General features: G+C 37.1%; 1 protein-coding gene across 4 annotated transcripts in view; it reads right to left on the reverse strand.

The window, feature by feature from the left end:
• Positions 1-22,111, reverse strand: part of MANBA (mannosidase beta) — a 138,822-nt gene that overhangs the window by 18,492 nt on the left and 98,219 nt on the right. For all 4 annotated transcript variants that reach the window (XM_023220104.2, XM_023220107.2, XM_023220106.3 and 1 more), the window contains 5 exons: positions 21,727-21,844; positions 19,715-19,801; positions 15,439-15,606; positions 8,722-8,940; positions 1,248-1,412 (listed from right to left, as the gene is read on the reverse strand). In XM_023220104.2, the coding sequence (XP_023075872.1) occupies positions 1,248-1,412; positions 8,722-8,940; positions 15,439-15,606; positions 19,715-19,801; positions 21,727-21,844 (757 nt within the window). The remainder of the gene's footprint in view (positions 1-1,247; positions 1,413-8,721; positions 8,941-15,438; positions 15,607-19,714; positions 19,802-21,726; positions 21,845-22,111) is intronic.

The following is a 22,111-nucleotide window of genomic DNA, read 5'->3' on the forward strand; positions in this document are numbered from 1 at the left end:
AAACTGCTATAAAATTTTCCAAAGTGGTTAAACACATTTAAACTCCTACTAACAATGTCTAAAATGTCCAGCTGTCTCTCTTCCTCACCAGCAGTTGGTATTGTCAATCTTTTTAATTTTAGCCATTCTGCTGGGTGTGTAGGGGTATCCTGGTATGGCTTTAATTTGCATGTTCTTTATTTAAAACAAGATTGGGTACATTTTCATGTATTTATTGACCCTTTGGCTATCTTCTTTGGTGAAGTACCTGTTCAAGACTTTTGTCCATTTTTAAATAGATTGTCTGGCTTTTTCTTATTGCTTTATAGAAAGCAATAAGAATTGCTTTATCCTGGATACAAATCTTTTATCAAATATATGAATTAAAACTACTGGTCCCCAATTTGTGGCTTGCCTTTTCACTCTCTTAATGGTGTTTTTTATACTTAATGGTGTCCATAATTTCAGTGGAGTATACATTTATCAATATTTTCTTTTCTAGTTAGTGCTTTCCATGTTCTATATAAAAACTCTTACCTATCCCAAAATCATGAAGCTATTCCATGTTTTCTTGAAGCTTTATTGTAGTACCCTTCACATTTGAGTCTTCAGTCATTGATCAAATGAAATTTCTAAAATTTATTATTCATTTATTTTTTAGAGATGGGGTTCTTGATATTTTGTCCAGGCTAGTCTCAAACTCCTGGGCTCAATCAATCCTCCCACCTCAGCCTCCCAAGTAGTTGGGACTACAGGTGTGTGCCACCACGCCCAACAATCAAATTAATTTGCATAGGGGGTCAAGTTCACTTCTTTTCCCATAAAGGCATCCACATGATACAGCACTGTTTATTGATAAATGATTCTTTTCATATTCAATTGTGGTGGCATCACAGCCATAAATCAGGTGTCCATATTATACAGGGATCTGTTTCTGGACTCCATTGTGTTCCGTTGTTCTATTTTTATCCTTGGGAAATGGCACTGCCTTAATTACTAAACCTTTAGAGCAATCTTGAAGTAGAGAATATTTTCATACACAATATTCTTTCAGAATTTTGTGAGCTGTTTTTGTAAGAGAGGCAAATGCCAAAAATGAACTATTTCATGTCCTATGTGTCATCATATATGTTCTTTGAAGAAAATAAATTCCTTAACCAGTAGAATGAAAACTTGAATAGTTTTCACCATATATGGCCTACAAAATCTACATAATCTCTTACATTAATTGCAGGAACCTGTTCAACTCTAGAATGAAAACGACTTACCTGAGTAAGGTAGATGGTATCTTTAAATGTGCGTAACGGATCTGTGCTTTTGGGGAGTTTGAAATGAAGTCCAGCCTGATAAAGCATTTGTTTGTTACCACCTTCGTGATGTTGTCGATGAAGTGAAAACTTGCTACTGAAAGACCAGTCCTCTGTAGATGAGACCTTTCAAATAAAGAATAAGAATTAGAAATCTGAGGGGCCGGGCGCGGTGGCTCAAGCCTGTAATCCCAGCACTTTGGGAGGCCGAAACGGGTGGATCACGAGGTCAGGAGATCGAGACCATCCTGGCTAACATGGTGAAACCCCGTTTCTACTAAAAAATACAAAAAACTAGCCGGGCGAGGTGGCGGGTGCCTGTAGTCCCAGCTACTCGGGAGGCTGAGGCAGGAGAATGGCGTGAACCCGGGAAGCGGAGCTTGCAGTGGGCTGAGATCCGGCCACTGCACTCCAGACTGGGCCACAGAGCGACACTCCATCTCAAAAAAAAGAAAAAAAAAAAAAAAAAATAAGAAATCTGAAAGTTGGCAGTGAAACTACTTTTCTATAAGTTCCTAACAAATCTGGAAAGTTAGAGTTCAAAAGTTAAAAGAGCTTGAAGTTTGTTCTGTGGCTCCAGTTTCATAAATGTTTTGCCATCCTACTTGTTGTCAGTGAAGGACTAGCCTTGTGGAAAGTGGAATCACAAAACCAGGGTTTGGTACGTATATCCTCCCTTCCTCCAACTAAGAAAGTTATATTTTGGTGTTTCTCGTAAGACTCTTGTTTTATCAAAACATATTGCTGGTTTTTGAAACATTTACTATATGTATTTTAAAATATCATTTTATCTACTTAGGTAAATATTTTATCCAGTATTCATTTGTCAAAACTTAATAATAGAATGCAATTGACACTCTGTTAAAACTGTCACAATTCTTAAATAGGAATAAAACACCTATTACACTGTAATAGGAATATTATGAGAGTAAATGCTTTAGCACTTACACTGCTCACTTGTTTCTCAGTGATCACTAAATGAAACTGATACATATGTTTAATTTTTATATAGTTGAAGACACAAACCAAATGATGTTACTTCTCTCCCCTAAAAAAATCAATCTTTCATTTTTTAAGCCAGGCCCAAATTATAGGATCTTTATTTTATCTGTTTTATCCTAACGTACAGGATCTTTCTTTTATCATCAGCTCAAATTAAAAAACAAAGTAAAAAAACTCACATATGTTGGAGTATACCTTCTACAAAAACAGAGTAAAAAAAGCAATAATTCTAGCTTCTAGGTCTATAATTTAATGCACTGTTAGCACTTAAGAAAGAAAGAAGACAATTGCTGGCTACATCTGAAAATACCCAGTTTTAATTCAAGTTACACAGACTTTGATAAAACATAGTCTGCCCCTCCACCCAAAAACTGGAAAATTTAAAAAGCTTAATCCCTGTTCATAAAGTATGACTTCTCATTCCCAGTAATTAAGCAACACATGGGCCCATTACTGTAAAAGGAAAAGGTTATTCCTCAGGAACTGATTCATACCCAAATATAAGAAATGTACACTAGCCACATTAAATTTGGAAGTTTTTCCTAATTACAGATGTTTTTCCAAAACGCCACCACCAGAATGAAAGAATGCTAACTACTCCTATTATGTATTTAAAAGAGAGATTCACATTTACAATCATCTCGTACACATTCTAGATGCACATCCTTTACCAATATCTTCTTCCTATGCTTCCTCCTCTTAATTTATTTTATTTATGTTTATTATTTTTAATTGACACAATAAGTGTATACATTTATGGGGTACCATGTTATAATCTGATACATGTAAACAATGTATAAGGATCAAATCAGGGTAATAAGTAAATTCATCACCTCAAACATTTATCATTTCTTTGTGTTGGGAACTTTCAAAATTCTCTCTTCTAGCTATCTGAAAATACACAATAAATTATTATTAACTATAGCTACCCCAAAGTGCTATAGAACACTAGAACTTAATTTTCCCATCTAGCCATAATTTTCATTGGTTGGTTAATTTGGTTGGTTTAGAGGTTAGTTAATATAATTAACCAACCTCTATTGCCCCTCCCCCACAACCCTTCCCACCCTCTAGTAATCACTATTCCACTCTACTTCTTTGAGCTCAACATTTTTAGCTTTCCTCCTTTTCAAAGTCTGAAATACACCTTTGGGCCATGCAGCCTTCTTATTTGTAATAATTTGGGTCTATCCCATAATCAGTAAACCTGATCTTTAGTTATATGGGAAGCTTTCTACCTTCTTATAACTATGGTTTGAAAATCTTTCAAATTTCAGCTATAATAATATTACCAGAAAGAACTGGAAAGGGCCAGGCAAAGTTCTAATTACTTTAAGAATATTAACTTTAAAAATATATATATTAACTTATTTAATACTCATAAAAACCCGGCCAGGTGCAGTGGTTCACACCTGTAATCCCAGCACTTTGAGAGGCTAAGGTGGGAGGATCACTTGAGCCCAGGAGTTCAAGACCAGACCGGACAACATAGTGAGACCCCATCTCTACAAAAATGAAAATAAAAAATTAGCCCGGTGTGGTGGCACAGGCCTGTAGTCCCAGCTACTTGGGAGGCTAAAGTGGGATGACTGCTTGAGCCCACGAGTTTGAGGCTGCAGTGAGCCATGATCATGCCACTGCACTCCAGCCTGGGTGACACAGCTAGACCCTCTCTCAAAACAAAAAACAAAACAAACTCTATGAGTAGGTACAATTATCATCCCATTTTACAGATGTGAAAACCAGGCACAGAAAGGTTGAATAACTTGTTCAGTATCCAAGTCTAATGCAATCTAGCTCCAGTCCCTAGTTCATTAAACCCAGAAGGATCTGAAGAAAATGAAACTTTCATACAAATAATACGATTAAAATGGACTATACTAAAGGTAATAATAGTTTACATTTCATGGGCTCTCACTGTGTCAGGTACAGTGCTAAGTGCTTCAATGTATTAGTTAACGTAATCTTTACTCATGAACACACGCACATGTGCATATCTACATGCACACACACACACACACACACACGAGGTATTTACTACTATTAACCCCAATTTACAGATGAAGAAACTGAAATTCAGAAAGATTACATAATCTGTCCAAGATAATACAGATAATGAGTGGTAGCTGTCATATTCAATCCAGTTCTGTTTATTCCAAAGCCCAAACTTTTAATCACTGTGCAATATTGATAACCACATGTTGAAAATATTATATTTTATGAAAAATCAATGTATCCCAAGTTAAAGAGATATGTTTTAATCAATTTGTTGAATACATGAAAAAGCTTCTAAATAAAAGAGCCAAAGTTTTGTTTAGTTGTTCTATTGGTTTCTTTTATTTTCCCAATCACCTATTCAAATTCCCAACTAAGCAGTGTAGCTTAAAAAGAGATGAGTAAATCGAGATAACAAACGATTCATAATGAGCAGCACTTATCCTTAACTTTCTCTATTTTAAAATATAGTGTTTATTATCTCTGAACATCATCAGGCATTTCACAAAAACATGGGATAAAAATAATTCCATTATTTGAAGGAGGCCAGTAGAAATTATTATAGATTTAAGGAAAAGGTTTAGCAATTCCTAACACTAATCTCTCTAAAGTGTGGTGAAAAGAAAATCAGCTCTGGAGACAGAGAGTCAGTCTGAACCCAGCTGCTTATTTCTGAGAGTGGGAAGGAAGGAATGAAGGAAGCAAGAATATTTACTGAATTATTGCTTGTGTACCAGGTACTCATTCTTTTATTAGACAATAATCGCCCCACTCCACTTTGACTGAGGCCCAAGAGGAAATCAAAGCACTGCAGGCTGGGAGTTCTATCTGTGTCCTCTTACAGTAATTTCATTTCCTCCTGGGTCTCAAAGTGGAGTGGGCAGCTTATTGTCGAATTAAAGAATGAGTACGTGGTACACAGCAAGTATTCAGTAAATATTCTTGCTTCCTTCATTCCTTCCTTCCCACTCTCAACACTTGTTCCTGCCTGCATCCGGATACTGAACTTCATTCACTCTGAAACAATAGTATTCCCAAAAGATAATTAGCCCTACAATTTGGGAACAACTTAAAAAGGGGGTATGGAATTTCACAATGTATATATGTTTCAAAACATCATGTAGTACACAATAGATATACACAATTTTTTGTTAATTTTTAAATTTTAAAAAACCAAGGGTAGAGGTAAGGTTATGACATCATTAAAGTTAAAAGTACAGTATAACTTCAATGCGAATAAGCAAATATAGTTGTGTTCAGTTGGTGAAATTTAAAAAGATTTTGAAATTGTCTTGAAAGACTTTTTTTTTGTGGTTACTTTACACAACTGATGCAGGGAGAGCAAAACTACACAATCATTTCAATAGACAAAGAAAAAGCACTTGAAACAATGCAACATTCTTTCACGATATAAGCACTCAGCTAACTAGAAATAAAAGGGAATTTCCTTGACCTTATAAAGGACATCTACTGAAAACCTATTGTCAATATCACACTAAATAGTAAAAGACTGAAATGTCCCCCCTAAGAAAAAGAACAACTCAAGGATATCTTGTCTTCCCACCCATTTTCTACATTGTATGAAAAGTTCTAGCCAGGGAAATTAAGTAAGAAAATCAAATAAAAGGCTTCCAGATTGGATAGGAAGAAGTAATATTATTAATACCTCTATTTATAGATGACATGATCTTATATATAGAAAATGCTAAAGCATATCCTCCAAAATATTATTAGAGCTAATAAATGAGATTGGCCATGTTGTAGCATTCGAGCTCAATATACAAAAATCATTTGTATTTTTATACATTAGCAATGAACAATCTAAAAATGAAATTAAGAAAATAATTTTATTTACAATAGCATCAAGAAGAATAAAACACTTAGGAATAAGTAAGCCAAAGAATTGTGAGACTGGTACACTGAAAACTACATTGTTGAAAGAAATTAAAGAAGACATCCCATGTTCTTATGTCAGAAGATTTAATATTACTAGATGGCAATACTCACAAACTGATCAACAGATTCAACATAATCCCTATCAAAATCCCAGCTAACTTTACTGCAGAAATGGGCAAATAGATTCCAAGACTCATTAGGAAATGCAAGGCACCCAGGATAGTTAAAAAAAAAAAAAAAATTGAAAAAAAGAACAAAATTGATGGACTCACACTTCCTAATGTCAAAACTTACTACAAAGCTATAGTAATCAAGACAGTGCACAGTGACATGAAATATGCCACTTGAACAGAATTGAGAATTCAGAAATAAACCCTAACTTTAATGGTCAATTGATTTTCAGGGCCAAAAGAGTTTAATGGGGGAAAGGAATAGTGTGTTCAATATATGCTATTGGAACAACTGGCTATCCACATGCAAAAGAATGAACCTGAACTCCTACCTCCCACCACATATAAAATATAACTCAAAATGACCATAGACTTGAATGCAAGAGCTAAAACTATAAAATTCTTAGAAGCCAACACAGAAATAAACCTTTGCCATTTGGGGTGAGGCAATGATTTCTTAGATGCAACACCAAAAAGAAAAGATTAGTAAGTAAAACATCATCAAAATTTAAATTTTTTGTGCTGTAAGTGATACCATGAAAGTGAATAAAGTGACAAACCACAGACTGGGAGAAAATATTTGCAAATCAAATACCTGATAAAATCTTATAGCCAGAAAATATTTTTAAAAATTTCATAACTCAATAAAATAAAGACAAATAATTTTAAAATGACCAGGACGTGCATAGTGGCTCATGCCTATAAGCCCAGCACTTTGGGAGGCCAAGGTAGGCAATCACTTGAGCTCAGCAGTTCCAGACCAGCCTGGATGATTTGGTGAAACCCTGTCTCTACAAAAAATACAAAAATTAGCTTGGTGTGTTGGCACATGCTTGTAGTCCCAGCTTCTTGGGGGGACTGAGGCAGGAGGATTGCTTCAGCCTGAGAGGTCAAATCTGCAGTGAGTCATGACCACTCCACTGCACACCAGCCTGGGCAACAAAGCAAGACCCTGTCTCGATTAAAAAAACAAATGGCTAAAGGATTTGAATAGACATTTCTCAAAGGAAGACATACAAATGGCCAGTAAGCACATGAAAACAATGCTCAACATGATTAGTCATCAATGATATGCAAATTTCCTGTAAATGTAAATTCCCAGGGAAATGTGAAGAAAAAAAGAAAATAGCAAGGGTTGGCAAGGATGTAGAGAAATTGGAACCCTAATACCTTGTTGGTAGAAATGCAAAATGGTGCAATCGCTACAGAAAACAATTTGACAGTTCCTTAGAATATTAAAGATAGAGCTACCATATGACCCAGCAATTCCGCTCCTAGATATACATTCAGTAGAACTGAAAACATATATTCACAAAACATGTACACAAATGTTCCCAGCAGCATTATTCCTAATAGCCAAACAGAGGAAATAACGCAAATGTCCATCAACTGATAAATAGATAAACAAAACGTAGTATATCCATGCAACAGAATGTTAATCAGCAACAAAGAAAAGGAACATACTAATACATGGTCAACATGGATGAACCCTGAAAACACACCTAGTCAAAGAATCAGTCTCAAAAGACCACGTATTATATTATTCCAATTATATGAAATATAAAGAGTAAGGAAAACTATAGACACAGAAATTAGATTGGTAGTGTCTGAGACTGGGGAGGAGGGATAGGGAAAAATAGGGAGTGGCTGCTAATAGGTTCAGGGTTTCTTTTGAGTGATAAAAAATGTTCTAAAATTAGATTGTGGTGCTGGCTGCACATCTCTGTGAATATACTGAAGACTATTAAATTGTACACATTAAATGGGTGCATTGTATGGCAAGTGAATTATATCTCAATAAAGCTATTTTAAGAAGAATATACACAATGCTGAAACCGAATCTTTAGGAACAGAGAGAGTGAAAAATCCATACAGAAAATAAAACACACCAACACGATGAAAACGAGGGAGGAAGAGGAGTCGAGGGAGGAAAAATGGAATAGGAGGAAAAAGAGGAGAGAAAAGGTAAGATGATAACATTACACTAGGGTTTACTTATCACAGTTACCCTATTCCTGTAGTGAAATATCCAGTTCTGAATATCTGTAAATGGTAAAACAGTTGCAGGATATGATTTACAAGTAAGAGTTACTGTAGCAAGTAAGAGTTATTTCCATGTGTGATAATAAGTCAGGCTTAAGCAACCACTGGGCCCCATTTAGTGCTCTCAGTGCTCCTGAAGGAACACAGTAAAAGCAATATAGAAAAGTAATCCCCAAAGGTTTAAAAAATCTATTTTCCTCCATCTTCTTCTCAAACTTTCATTTAAATAAGATGTAGGTTTCATATGATTTTCTGAACCAGTGGTCAGAAGAAACACATGCCCACACTCTATCATTTTGAAACATTAGAAAATCAAAAAGATGACTTACCTTTTCTAATGTACTGAAGGATGGCCAGGACTGATATCCATATTCAGATGCAAATCGAGCTTTTGGGAAAACTTTCCAGTTCCAGCAATCACTGATATAGTCATAAAAATGTACATCACCAAAATAATTGCTATTAGGGTTTTGAGAGACCCAGCCTTCTGCAACAGTTTCAGCCCCATTTGTAGGACTGGACGTAATGAAAGGACGACTCTTGTCTCCCTAAGTTCAGAAATAAAATGAATTCAAGGATAATATATTCATCCTGTAAAATATGAATCATTTACTTCTTTAAAAATACTAACAAGTCCCAGAAATGCCAAGTAGCTGATCGAAAATTAATAGGACCACTTACCTTCCTCCCCATTCAACAACCACCAGCACCTCTCTGCTCTTTGCCAATCCTTTATACCTTTTCATAAGTAACACTTAGCTCATCCCTCACAGCAGCTGTTCTTGATCTTTTCAATCATGTTTTGCCTCCACTCTCATCCATCATGGGTGGTATACAGTCTAGTTCAGGTTTCTCAACTTTGGCCCTATTGACATTTTGAGCTGGAGACGTTTTTGTAGGGGTTGGCTGGGGGTGGGGATGTCTTATGCATAGTGGGATATTGAGTAGCATCCCTGGCCTCTACCCAATAGATGTCAGTAGCTCTCCCCCAACCTTGAAAAATGTCTACAGGCACTGCCAAATGTTCCACGGGGGCAAAATCACCACCACTTGAGAACCAAAGGTCTAGCAGGTATGAACAGAAGCTACTGAGTCAGATGGACCCGAACCTGACTTTAAATCTCAAATCTGAACCTTATTATTTTTGGACAGGTCTAAGCCTCGGTAGGTTTATCTGCAAAATGAGGATAATAACAGTACTTCCTTTACAGGTATTATAAATAGTAAATAACTCATATGTGAAAGTGATGGCTAGGTGTCAACCAATTCATGTTCTTGTTTCTATAATATAAAGCCATCCCAAGGAAGTGTCTTCCTAGCCCATATGGGGCCATGTGCCTCATTCTCATCCTCTTCCCCCATTTGCAGGTGAGGGTGTAAGAGATGGTGCAGCTGGAATAAAGTGTCTACATCTCCGAAAGAGGAGCTGCCTGTCAATCAGGAGCAGCCCTTTCATAGTGTCAGTGAGTAAGAAATAAACTTTTATTATGTAAACCACTGAAATACTGTGGCTTACCTGTTACAACATCTAGCATGTAAGTGCTTAACAGAGTGCCTAGCACACTGTGAGAACTCAAAATATAGTTATTCTCATCTCAGTAGATGAGACTACTTCCTTTTTCACTGAGAAGATTCATTCACTTAGCAAGTATTCGTCAAATCTATTGTGTCTCTGGCATTTTCTCCGCACTGCGGAGGGAGGGAGGGAGGAAGGGAGGGGGGGGGAGAGAGAGAGAGAGAGAGAGACAGAAAATCTATGACTCTGTCAAGTACTTATACATCAAATCTCTTTTGAGTATTTCCTATGAGCCAGGCATGCAGTTCGTTCTATGTGCTGGAGGTTCAGCAGACAGCCATGGTGACCCTCTTGGAAGAGTGGATGGCAATCTAGTGCTGAAACCAGGTACTGAACAAGTAATTATAAGTATGAGGAATGTTTTGAAGGAAAAGTGCAAGGCTCGTTGGGAATGTAAAACATATTGCAGAAGGCCAGTAAGGCTTCCCTGAGAGACAGACTTTCAGAAAATAATTTTCTCAAATTTTCACCATTATGTTTCACTTTTTCTTGGTATATCGATCCATATTTCATTTCTTGTTTCTCTTCCATCATTAAAAAAAAAAAAAATCCTTAACCCTTTCCTTTGCCAGACTCTCTGTATTCTGGTCATCTTTCTATTTTGCTTTGGTACTACAGCCAACAAACTATCTTCCACTCTTTTTTTTTCTTAATCTCCCTCTACTGCCCTTTTCCCTTAGATTCCTTAGGACTCCCCTTATCCTAATTAAAAGTCCCTTTAATCCCTTGCAGTACATCAGATTTCTTTACCATCCTCTCATTCATAAACCCCTGACATTCAATTCCTGATCATGCCACTCCACTGAAATGTTTTTCAAAAATTACCCATGAACTTCCACTTACTAAATATAGCAGTTCTTTCTGTCCCCACTCATTCCCTCTCTGGTGTGCAATAAATGACCCTATTTAACACCTATTATTTCTGAAGCTCTCTCCACGCCTGGCTGTTTGTTCACAATTCTTCCACATTCCAGTTTCCCCCAACCTTCCTGATTCTTTCTTCTCCAGCTACCCTCTCCATCCCCAGATGGACACTCCCTCTCTCTCAGGCTTCTCCTTGTTCTATACCCTGTCCCATGGTGTCCCCTCACAAGGATGTTCTGATTACTCCCAGCCCACACCTGCACACTTGACCTCATGTTCACTGCCACACTTACATTCCTGATAACCAGCTCCACATTTCTCCCTGTGTTGTTTTGCTAACATCGCAAATCCAACCTTTTAAAAGCAGAATTCCTTGTTTACTAATTCCAAACTTATCTGACTATGCTCCCTTTCTTGCTGATGGTACCCAGAGTGCAGTCATCTTCAATTTCTCCCTCTCCTACCTCCCACATTCAGTCATTCTGAGTAGCAGCAACTCTGCATTCAGATTTTTTTTCCATCACCTCATTTCCAATCCCACACCACTGGACTCCACTACCTATGACCTCCATGACCTTGAGGACTTAATGACTCTAAAATAAATATATCACCTACACTCCAGGGAACTTCTACAAATTAAGTAAATAAATTATACAAAGCACTTATATAACGAATTTTTAAAAAAAATTGTTAAAGGACAGAATGTTGCTCTGCTGCCCAGGCTGGAGTGCAGTGGCACGATCATAGCTCACTGCAGCCTTGACCTCCTGGGCTCAAAATAAACCTCCTGCCTCAGCCTCTCAAGTAACTAGGACTACAGGCACACATGCCATTATGCCCAGAGAATTTTTTAAATTTTTTTGGAGACAGGGTCTGGCTACATCACCCAGGCTAGTCTCAAACTCCTGGCCTCAAATGTTCCCCCTGCCTCAGCTCCCAAGTCACTGAGATTACAGGTGTAAGCCACCACATCCAACTTTAATTTAATATATTAATATATAGTAATATTAATTAATATAATAATTACAATTCACATATTGATCCCTGACATCTCAGTAACTTGGAGTTTTAGTTATTATAACTGGTTTCCTTGTCTAGAACCTCTCACCTCCCTAATATTTGCTAGTAAAGTTATCTTCCATAACATGGACCAGATAAAGTTCCTCCTCTCCTGCAAAATGTCCACTAACTTCCCACTGTCTACTGAATAAGCTCAACTCCATAATATGACTTAAAGTCCCTCTATGGTCTGCTTCCAGTCTTTACTACCTTCCACTCTCCCACAGGAATCCAGGAGTCCCTTGCTCTACCAGGCACTGCTTGCCACTCATTATACATACCACCTACTTTCACATCTTTTTACCTTTATTTACATTGTTTTCATGACCTAAAGTACTACTAGACAACACTTTGCCTCAAAATTCTCAACCTGTAAGGTTTGGCTTGAATGTAAACTTTTACTTGAAAGCCTTTTTAGACTCTTTCAGTTAAAATTAATGGTTCTGCCACACAGTTCCCAGTATTATGAAGCTACATTCTTTATAGCACTTTTTTCACTGCCTAAGGTCTGATAATTTTTTCCCTGCTTCCCTTTCACAGCAGACTGTAAGCTCCACAAGGATACGAGTGTCCCCATAGTATCGGGGATGAGGCTTTGCACTTGGTAATAGGTACTTAGTAGATGTTGGGTGAATTTAAAAATATTAAAAAGTATGATGAAATTATAGGTGATATTAAATGTTTAAAAATATTTTTGCTACAATGGCTTTGAAAACATTGAGGAAGGCCAGTCAATTGGCCTTGATTGATCAAGCTTGACAGATTTCCCTTCATTCCTTGAGATTCTTGAGAAATTTGGTAAGCTGAGCCATGCAGTAAAATTACAAACAAGTCTCTACCTAAAAATATCTGGCTTTGATAATGCATTATAATTTCCTTCCATTTATAAATCATTTATTCTTAAGGTGTGGTTATTTGTTGCAGATCTCACAGATGACATCTCTCTAAGTCATGACCTTAAACACTTACTTGGACCAGGAAATACCACAAGGTGATCCAACAGAATGGCCATTAAAAAAAGCATGTGCAGTAGGAAACCAATCATTACAGCCAATTTATAGATGAATCAATTTATGCTGCTTTACCTTTTTATGATACTTTGATGGAAATTAATACTAATACTAATACTAATACTTTGATGGAAATTAAAAGCAGTAGTGATTATGTAGCATTTCACAGTGCTCATCTTCAAAAAATTTTGCAAACATCAGTTACTGCTCACAGCTCATTTTAAGATAAATAAGTCCCTAAAGAGAAAGGCATATCTCCATTTCACAGGTGAAAAAGAAATGGCCCAAAGAAGCTAATTTTTTAAAGCTTAAGAAAGTAGTGTTAAAATTAATGATCAAAATGTATAAGTGTCTGAAGACCTACCTTGTTGAACAAAACCAACAAGGATGATGATGATGATGGCTAGTCTTAATTAAAAGGTTACTGTGGGCCAGCTGTGGTGGCTCATGGCCTGTAATCTCAGCTCACGAGGTGGGTGGATCAGGAGGTCAGGAGATCAAGATCATCCTGGTCAACATGGTGAAACCCCATTTCTACTAAAAATACAAAAATTAGCCGGGCGTGGTGGCACATGCCCGTAATACCAGGTGCTCGGGAGGCTGAGGCAGGAGACTTGCTTGAACCCGGAAGGCAGAGGTTGTAATGAGCTGAGACCACGCCACTGCACTCCAGCCTGGCAACAGATGAGACTCCATCTCAAAAAAAAAAAAGTTACTGTGAACCACCATCTTCCAGTAATTCACCACAACGATGACACACAAAGCGAAAGAGGAGAGGCACCTGATATTCTCTAGGTCTTTTAGAAAATATGGAGTTGTTCCTTTGGCCATATACATGTGAATCTACAAGAAGGGTGATGCAGACATCAGGGGAATGCATCTGGTTCAAAAAGGAATACTCTACAAACGTTAACATGGGAAAACCAGAGGAGTCTACTGTGCTAGCCAGCAGGCTGTTGGCACTGTTGTAAACCAACAAGTTAAGTGCAAGATTGTTGCCAAGAGAATTAATGTGTTGAGCATATTAAGCACTCTAGGAGCCAAGATAGCTCCCCAAAACTCGAGAAGGAAAGAAAGGAAAAGAAAAAGAAGGAAGCCAAACAGAAAGGAGCCTGAGTTCAATGGAAGCACAGCTGGCTCCACCCAGAGAAGTGCACTGTGAGAACCAATGGAACACAGCCCGAGCTTCTAGAACCTGTTCCCTATGAATGCATGGCATAACAGGTGTTTAAAAAATAAAAGAGCTCTGGATTGTAAAAATATTTTTTTTGTTAAGCAGAAATGTGGTGTCCCCTCCCCCAAAGAAATATTTTAACTTAAAAAAAAAAAAAAAAAAAGGTTACTATGTGTCAGACTGAGTCATGTACCTTCCATCCATTCTCTCACTTAGTCCGCATAACAACTCTTAAAAGTTAGCTCCTATTTTTAACCTAACTTTATAGATGGGAAAAGGAAGATGAAGTAACTTGCCCAAGATCACACAGACAGGAAGTGACCCCGCCAGGATTTCAAAGCATGAGTACTTAACCACTATGCTATAAAATGAAAATCCTCAGAAACTATAAATCCATCAGATATGAAAAACACAATACCAATATCGTGAATAAAAAGATTATAAAATGAGTGTTCTGTAAATATTCTTTAAAACTTGTACCATCACATTTTGTGAATAGAAAAAATAATTCATGACACACGACTTAGTATGTCAGGTAAGTTATATATTTGAACCCACGTTTTTTATGAATTTTCTGTGAAGTTTCTTCTCATAAATGGAATAGCACCTTCAACTGGGCATGTTTAGGTGCTAATATCACATACTATTTTAAAAAATAGATGCCTTTTCAAATTACTTCCGGATATACCCAGATATTTAAAACATCTATTTACAGACACAACAGTGTAAAGACAACCAGATTATTAAATCACATGTTAAACCAAGTTTTTCAAAAGTTAAAACTTTTGAAGGCATTACTGAAAAAAAAAATGCTTTTTCTCACAAAAAGGCCAATTTATATTAACATATGTCTGTATAATATGCCAATTAGACAAAAAGTGGTGCAAAGAGAATCACTATAGAGCAAGGGCCATACAGTGGGGTTGGAGACCAGCTCTCGCATCTCTCTTTGTCCCTTAAATCACATACCAGGATATTCACATGTGATATATACCAAATTCTACTTTAACACATATGATTACAGAATTGTAGAAGTGGCATATCAATAATCATCTAATCTAGAGATTCTAAGGGCTTTCTGGGATCCACGGATGGACTCCAAGGAGCATGTGACAACCTAGCATTGTAAGCACTGCATTGGTGTATGTGTGGAGAGCGGCACAGATAAGTTCATCCTCCAAGAAGTCCACAGCCCATAAATCCTTTCATCTGCTGCTGCACTACAATGGGATACTCTGTAATCAAACGATACTGTTGAAGACAGCCCTAAAAAGGGGCATAAAACATACTATACCAGTATTCAAACGTATCCATTTTAAAGATACATTCTTAAATTCCGCTGCATTAAAAAATCATTACTTACTGCCAATACGAGCTCTCTGATGTTTTTCACATAGAGTGTCACATAGTCCTTGATGTAGACTGGCCGGTCAGTGTAACTGATATGGTACCAATTCATCATCAGCGCCTCCTCATTTTCATTATTGCCACTCCATATGATGATAGAAGGATGAGATTTCAGTCTCTTGATCTGAAAATTAAGAAAATATAAAATGATTTTCAAAGAGTTAACATAAAATACTCAGAGCTATAACTACTCATAAAATTAGAGCCCTTGCATTTTTGCACATAAATTCTTATGTGCCAAAAACCTAATTTGAAAATGGCTAGTCATGTTAGCTGTAGGAATACATTTTAAGAAATCTCTGAGATTCTTTTTAACTAGATTTTATAAACACTGATACATAGGGTTTCTCTTCTCTGCTATATAAAAACTGAAGATAATATAACCCCTTTTTTAGAAAGAGAAAGAAAAAGGGAATGAATAAACTCATCATTATGTGGATTGCCACAAAGAAAACTTTCAGGAAATACAAAAGGCAGGAGACATTATATTTGGGGGATTGGTTCTTAAGAGCAAATTGGAGTTCTGTGTGAATAAACAAATGAGGCAAAGCAATCACTACCACTGAAAGAGGGACAGAGGTTCCTGTGCAGGCTCCACCAAGATCAGAAAACCAGAAGAAGAACTAGAGACAGTTTTACAAAGCAAGTGAGTACTAGAGGCATGCTGGCAGTTAAAGACAAATATGGAATGCTCTAAAGGAAAATAGATTAGGGTAATCAGGGTGATGTCTCCTGAAATAACTATCAATGTCATGTCCTGAGAAATCAACTAACATTAAGTTACTGAACATATTTAAATATAAAAGGGAAAATTGGAGAATCCACCTGAAAACTGTGCCACATGAGGCCTGCATATACTGAGCTCATCTGGGCTGGCCCAACATAAAGGCAAAAGGATCCACTTGTGTTATGTTTGCACTGGACAGACTCAGACATGCCCCTTCTTCTAACACACTAGGACATGTGCTCCAGTAGAGAGCAATTAAATTACTCTAAGAATGGCAGAGTGAATCAATAGTCAAGAAAAATTCTTTTAGAACATGCTTTGGCACTGTTACCTCATTGATATTTATAGGTTCACTTTCACTGTCATGCGTGATTACACCGATGGCCCCCCACTGATGCTCTCAATGTGTTCTCCGTTCAGGAAGCTCAGAAACTCATATAGATGAAATAGAGATGCACTGAAGGTATATTAAAGAGATATGCTTCATTTTTTTTAAAAAAAGTAAGTCTTGTGTTTTTCTCAGCCAGCCATATAAACACTATTTCTTTTTTTGTCTTTGTACATGCCCAAGAAAAGGACAGCTGCTACCTGATATATTATGTCACTGACATATTTATGCCACTGATGAAAATACAAATATAAATCCTTAAGTGGCAAAAAGCTTCAGTGACACCGTGTTACACACAACCTTTAAGCTGACTTAGAGTTTTATGGTAAGCTTTACTTTAAAATTTTAACACACTCTGCATGAAATGGCTCTCCTTATCTTTAATAATGCATCAAAGAACTGAAGATACATAGATGTTTTATTTTAATTACTTATATGAAAGAAAACTAAAAATAAAATTGAAATGTTTGCAACCTGTGTAACTATAATTAATATGTTTAAAGTTATTCATTCATCCACTCATCTATCCACTTCGTAAATAATCCACAGAGTGGGGACGCAGAGGGGAATGAGCCCTAGGACTCAGGGAGATGACAGTCTTGCAGAGGTGACAAATCCTTGAACAAGTAATTCAAAGTGTGATGTGTGTCTCAAAAGGCAAAAGGTTTTTCCCACGCTTAAGGTAAGAGGGGCCAAAGGAGAACAAAGGAGGTGGCCCACAAGGGCAGTGAACGGGGAAGATGTTCCAGGACACAGACAGCAAGATGGAGATGGTTCCTGAACAGGTGCAGACACCAGCTGGACGGGGTCCCGCACAAGAGGATCTTACACCTTACCCAGAGGGCAAGTAGCCACCTCAGGGGAGCGGTTGGCAAGGGAAGGCGTTTGATTATACTTTTCAAACCTTTTATTTTAAAATGAAACACAGTTACAGAAAACAAATTATGATATGGTGAATTACTATAAGGCAATCACCCTTGTAGCTACCACCCAGTGCAGCCATGCCGGAAGCCATCCATGTGCCTCTTCCTAATCACAGCCCCTTCCTCCTTCCAAAAGTAACCACTATCTCCAGTTTTATAGTGTTATAGAAATTGCTTCCTTGCATTTCTGTATGGTTTTTCACAAAATATACATCTGTAGACACTATGTTATGAACTCTAGATTTTAACACACTTGATGGATTCAATTCATTGACGTCCTCATCCTTATTGAATCTCAAATTGTCCACCTTTTGGTTGCTCAGAGTCTCTCAAAAATCCTTTTGACATAACTTCGATAGCTTCCTTGTTATCTGTATGTTGAGATATTCTAGGATCAGGGTTCTGAGCAGGAATGTGGTATGACTTCAAATGTGTCACTGGAAGATGACTTTGGCAGCTCTGTTGAGTATGCACATATTGAAAGAGACCAATGCTAGGGAGTCCAATCAGAAAACAAATGTAATGTTTGAGGACAGGGAAAAATAAGATTTGAACTAGAGTAGTAAGTATGGGGATGAGAAAGTAAATACAAATACAAGTAACATTGGTATCAAAAAATTGTCTCAATTTTAAAACCAGATGGATGTGGGAGGTGAGGAAGAAGAAAGTATCAATGACTTTCATATTTCCTGCTAAAAAGAAAAATCTTGAAAGAGTGCATTGGGTAAAAGATAGTAGATGTACTTTGAAGACATGCTAAGTTAGTGGGACAGCTGGTATTATTTGTTATTTCTTTTGTACTGCATGCCTTACATGTATTATCCTATTTAATCTTTGAAACAGTTTCACGAGGAGTGACATCATACTGGAGTTATAGATACAGAAATTGAAGTGCAAGAGGTAAAGTGACCTCCCTAAGGTTGCAGACTCACCATTCAAGAAGAAATACCAAAAGATTTGTTCTTTGTATATCAACATTGCAAAAGATCTGGCAGACAGTTGGACATGTGAAATTGAAATCAGAGTCAATAATTATCCACATGGTAGCTTCACCTGAGGTTACTGAGAAAATTGATTTGTTTCTTTCTTTAACATGTTGCAGAGCACTATAAAAACTCAATATGTCTCCACAGTCTTGTAAACTCTTTACAAGGTAGGGGTGATCTCCTGGTGCAGTGATCATTTCTAATGGATGCTAATGAATCAGTCCAATGTTTCAGTAGTATTTTACTAGCATATGATATACTCACAAGTTGGTTCCTAAACTGTATTTTGGGAGTACATCATGATTCAGAATTTTCTTGTATTGACAAGCATCCCATTCTGATTCCACATAGAAACCCATGCCATGCACTTAATATTTAGGGGAGAGGAAATATAATGCAATCTGTGTTTCAAAGCATGATCATCCCCTAAACAGACCTTGTTGCAAAAATAAGTATATTCAGCACACAGCTCATAAACCTCAGATCTGTGGCTAAAACTATCAGTTGATAATATTACATCAACACCACTGCCATTTGTAAAAAGAAAATATCCAGGATTATCTAATATATTTCCTGTGCCAGACCTGGAGTCAGCCATTTCTCTAAGAAGCTTTTCTCTTAACAGGAAAGATTACTTCAGTATAAGAATACTCAACATTACAACATTGGGCATTACTTCTAGGTCTTTTCAGTAGACAGAGAAAGCATATAATCATTTCCTTGCATTTATGTATCCGTGAATATAAGTATAAATGTCAATATGTAGAATCCAAAATAAACCAAGGAATCAACGATTGATTTAAACTTTTCTCCTGAGCAATTCAAATAGTGGTGTTGCTGTTTGCTGAGATAGAGAAAACTTCAGAAGAAGTAAGATTGTCGGGCAGCAATATGAGTTTAGTTTGTACATGTTACACTTCAGATGCCTGTTAAACCTCCAAACAGAGGCACCAGGTAGGCAGTTGGATATGAGAAAGAGGAATTCAGCAGAGAAATCAGGACTGGGGATAAATCTGGGAGTCATCAGCCAATAGATGATGGTAAAGCCACGACACTGGGTAGAATCACCTAGGATGTCAATTACCTGGCTGTGTAATATTTCATGGAATGTAGTAGAGAACAAAAACCAAAATGAAGCAAGATTTAACAAAAGGCAATACTAAAACATATTATGTGTTTTATTTCTTCTTGGAAGGGTAATAACATACCTGGTAGGCAACTTCTGCTCTCACTGAATCCAGGAAGCCCTGATCAGTTGGATAAAGGGCACAGGCAAACATAAAATCCTGCCATACCTAGCAAATCAAATAAAAGGGAATGCAACACTTCCATAAGTTTTATTACACAGAAGAAAGTCTTCATTCTGAGCTCTGGGCATTACCTTTCACACAAATGAAAAATTAAGTTAGCCTGATGAGTGTGATCATTGGGGCACCATTATGCATAAAGGCACCCAGGAAAGGTATCAAAGACATTAAGACTTCCCAGAACTGCACAAAAGTGTACAGAAACCTGAGAAGAGAAAACCCTAGGCAGGTATAAAAGAAAAGGAAGACAGAAGAATTTGAAAAAGAAAAAATGTGTGAAGGGGACATAGAATGAGGCTTCCCTCCAACCCCTCCTCACATCTAATTCATTCCAATTTTCACCAGGCATTTGGTATTAAGAGATGCACCAGACTGGTAAGAATCATACTTCATTTATAAAGGAATTAGCTTTTCATAGACCAAAGGATTACTACATGCACACTTTAGTAATGAAACTACGTCAGTCCCTTCCTAAGGAGGCCGTGTGATGCAATGGTTAAGAACACAGCTCCTGCTGGGAGCAGTGGCTCACACCTATAATCCCAGCACTTTGGGAGGCTGAGGGGGGCGGATCACCTGAGGTCAGGAGTTCGAGACCAGCCAAAATGGCCAAAATGGTGAAACCCTGTCTCTACTAGAAATACAAAAATTAGCCGGGCATGGTGGCATATATCTATAATCCCAGCTACTTGGGAGGCTGGGACAGGAGAATTACTTGAACCTGGGAGGTGAAGGCTGCAGTGAACCAAGATCGCACCACTGCATTCCAGCCTAGGCAACAGAGCCAGACTCCATCTCAAAAAAAAAAAAGGTCATAGCCCCAAAGCAGCCTGTCTGAGTCGGAATTGGATTCCACCATAAACAGGCTGTTAGAATTTGGGTAAAATATTTAACCTCTTCATGTGTCAGTTTCTTTATCTGTAAATGAGGATAGAGAATACTAACTACCTCACTGAATGGGCATGAAGATAAAATACGTAGAGCACTTAGAACAATGCCTGTCCTGGCACTCAGTGAATATTATAGAATAATATCATTGTCACAATGACCATCAGCATTATCAACATTAGTATAATTCCTTGTCTTCCGTGGCATTCTTTATATTTTAGAACAACAATAATAGAACTAACAGAATATATTTTCTTTATCCTCACAATTGCAAAACATGTTAAAAGTACTTAATAACAATATTAGGGCCAGGTACAGTGGCTCGTGCCTATAATCTCAGCACTTTGAGAGGCCGAGGCAGGTGGATCACCTGAGGTCAGCAGTTCAAGGCCAGCCTGGCCTACACGGTGAAACCCCATCTCTACTAAAACTACAAAAATTAGCTGGATGCTGATTTACTAAAAATACAAAATTCAGCACACGCCTGTAATCCCAGCTGCTCTGGAGGCTGACGCAGGAGAATCGCTTGAACCCGAGGTGGGGAAAGGCGCAGTGAGCTAAGATTGCACCACTGCACTCTAGCCTGGGCAATAGAGTGAGAATCTGTCTCAAAACAAATTAAAAATAAAAAATTAGAAAAAAATTTAGAAAAACAATATGAAACACACCTTTACTTAATTTCATTATTTTTCTTCTCTTTAGGTTTTGTCAGATCTCCTTTAAGTGTTTTAAATATTTTCTTTTATTTTCTATGCATACTTAAATATCACAAACAAAATTATTTTAAAAGTAGGTATATGTGTACTGGGATATAAATAATTTACAGGATATCTATCATTTAAAAATAAATAATTATGGTAGTTGTAATCACCTGTGGCTCTGGGCTTACAAGATGCCATTTATTCCTATAACCCCAAATGGAATATCTGGCTCTGAGACAGGGGCAACTGCATCATTCAGAACATTGGCAATCAAACTGAGGATAGAGTAACTTATCAATACATAAAATGCTATCAACTTCTCACCATTATTCCTAGTTCATCACAGAGTTCATAGAATTCATCCTGCTCATAAATTCCTCCTCCCCAAACCCGAAGAGTATTCATGTTAGCATCCACAACAGACTGTAAAAGGAGCCGTAACCTGTAGAAGACATTTTATAAACAAATCATAACTTGGAAAAAAACCAGATAAACACATTTCTAATCTCTGTTAGAAAAACATACTCTAAAATCATGATGGTTTGGTTATAATGTAAATTAAAGAAAGTAAGATAAAATTATATACACATTAAATAACCACATAAACAGAAAACCTATGGGTGATATCTTTACCTATTAAATTTTACCTATTTATTTTATTATACTCTTTTTAAAATTAAATTTATGTTTTATATTTATTCCTATAAAA

This window comes from Piliocolobus tephrosceles, chromosome 3, assembly GCF_002776525.5.
Source record: "Piliocolobus tephrosceles isolate RC106 chromosome 3, ASM277652v3, whole genome shotgun sequence".
Lineage (NCBI taxonomy): Eukaryota > Metazoa > Chordata > Mammalia > Primates > Cercopithecidae > Piliocolobus > Piliocolobus tephrosceles.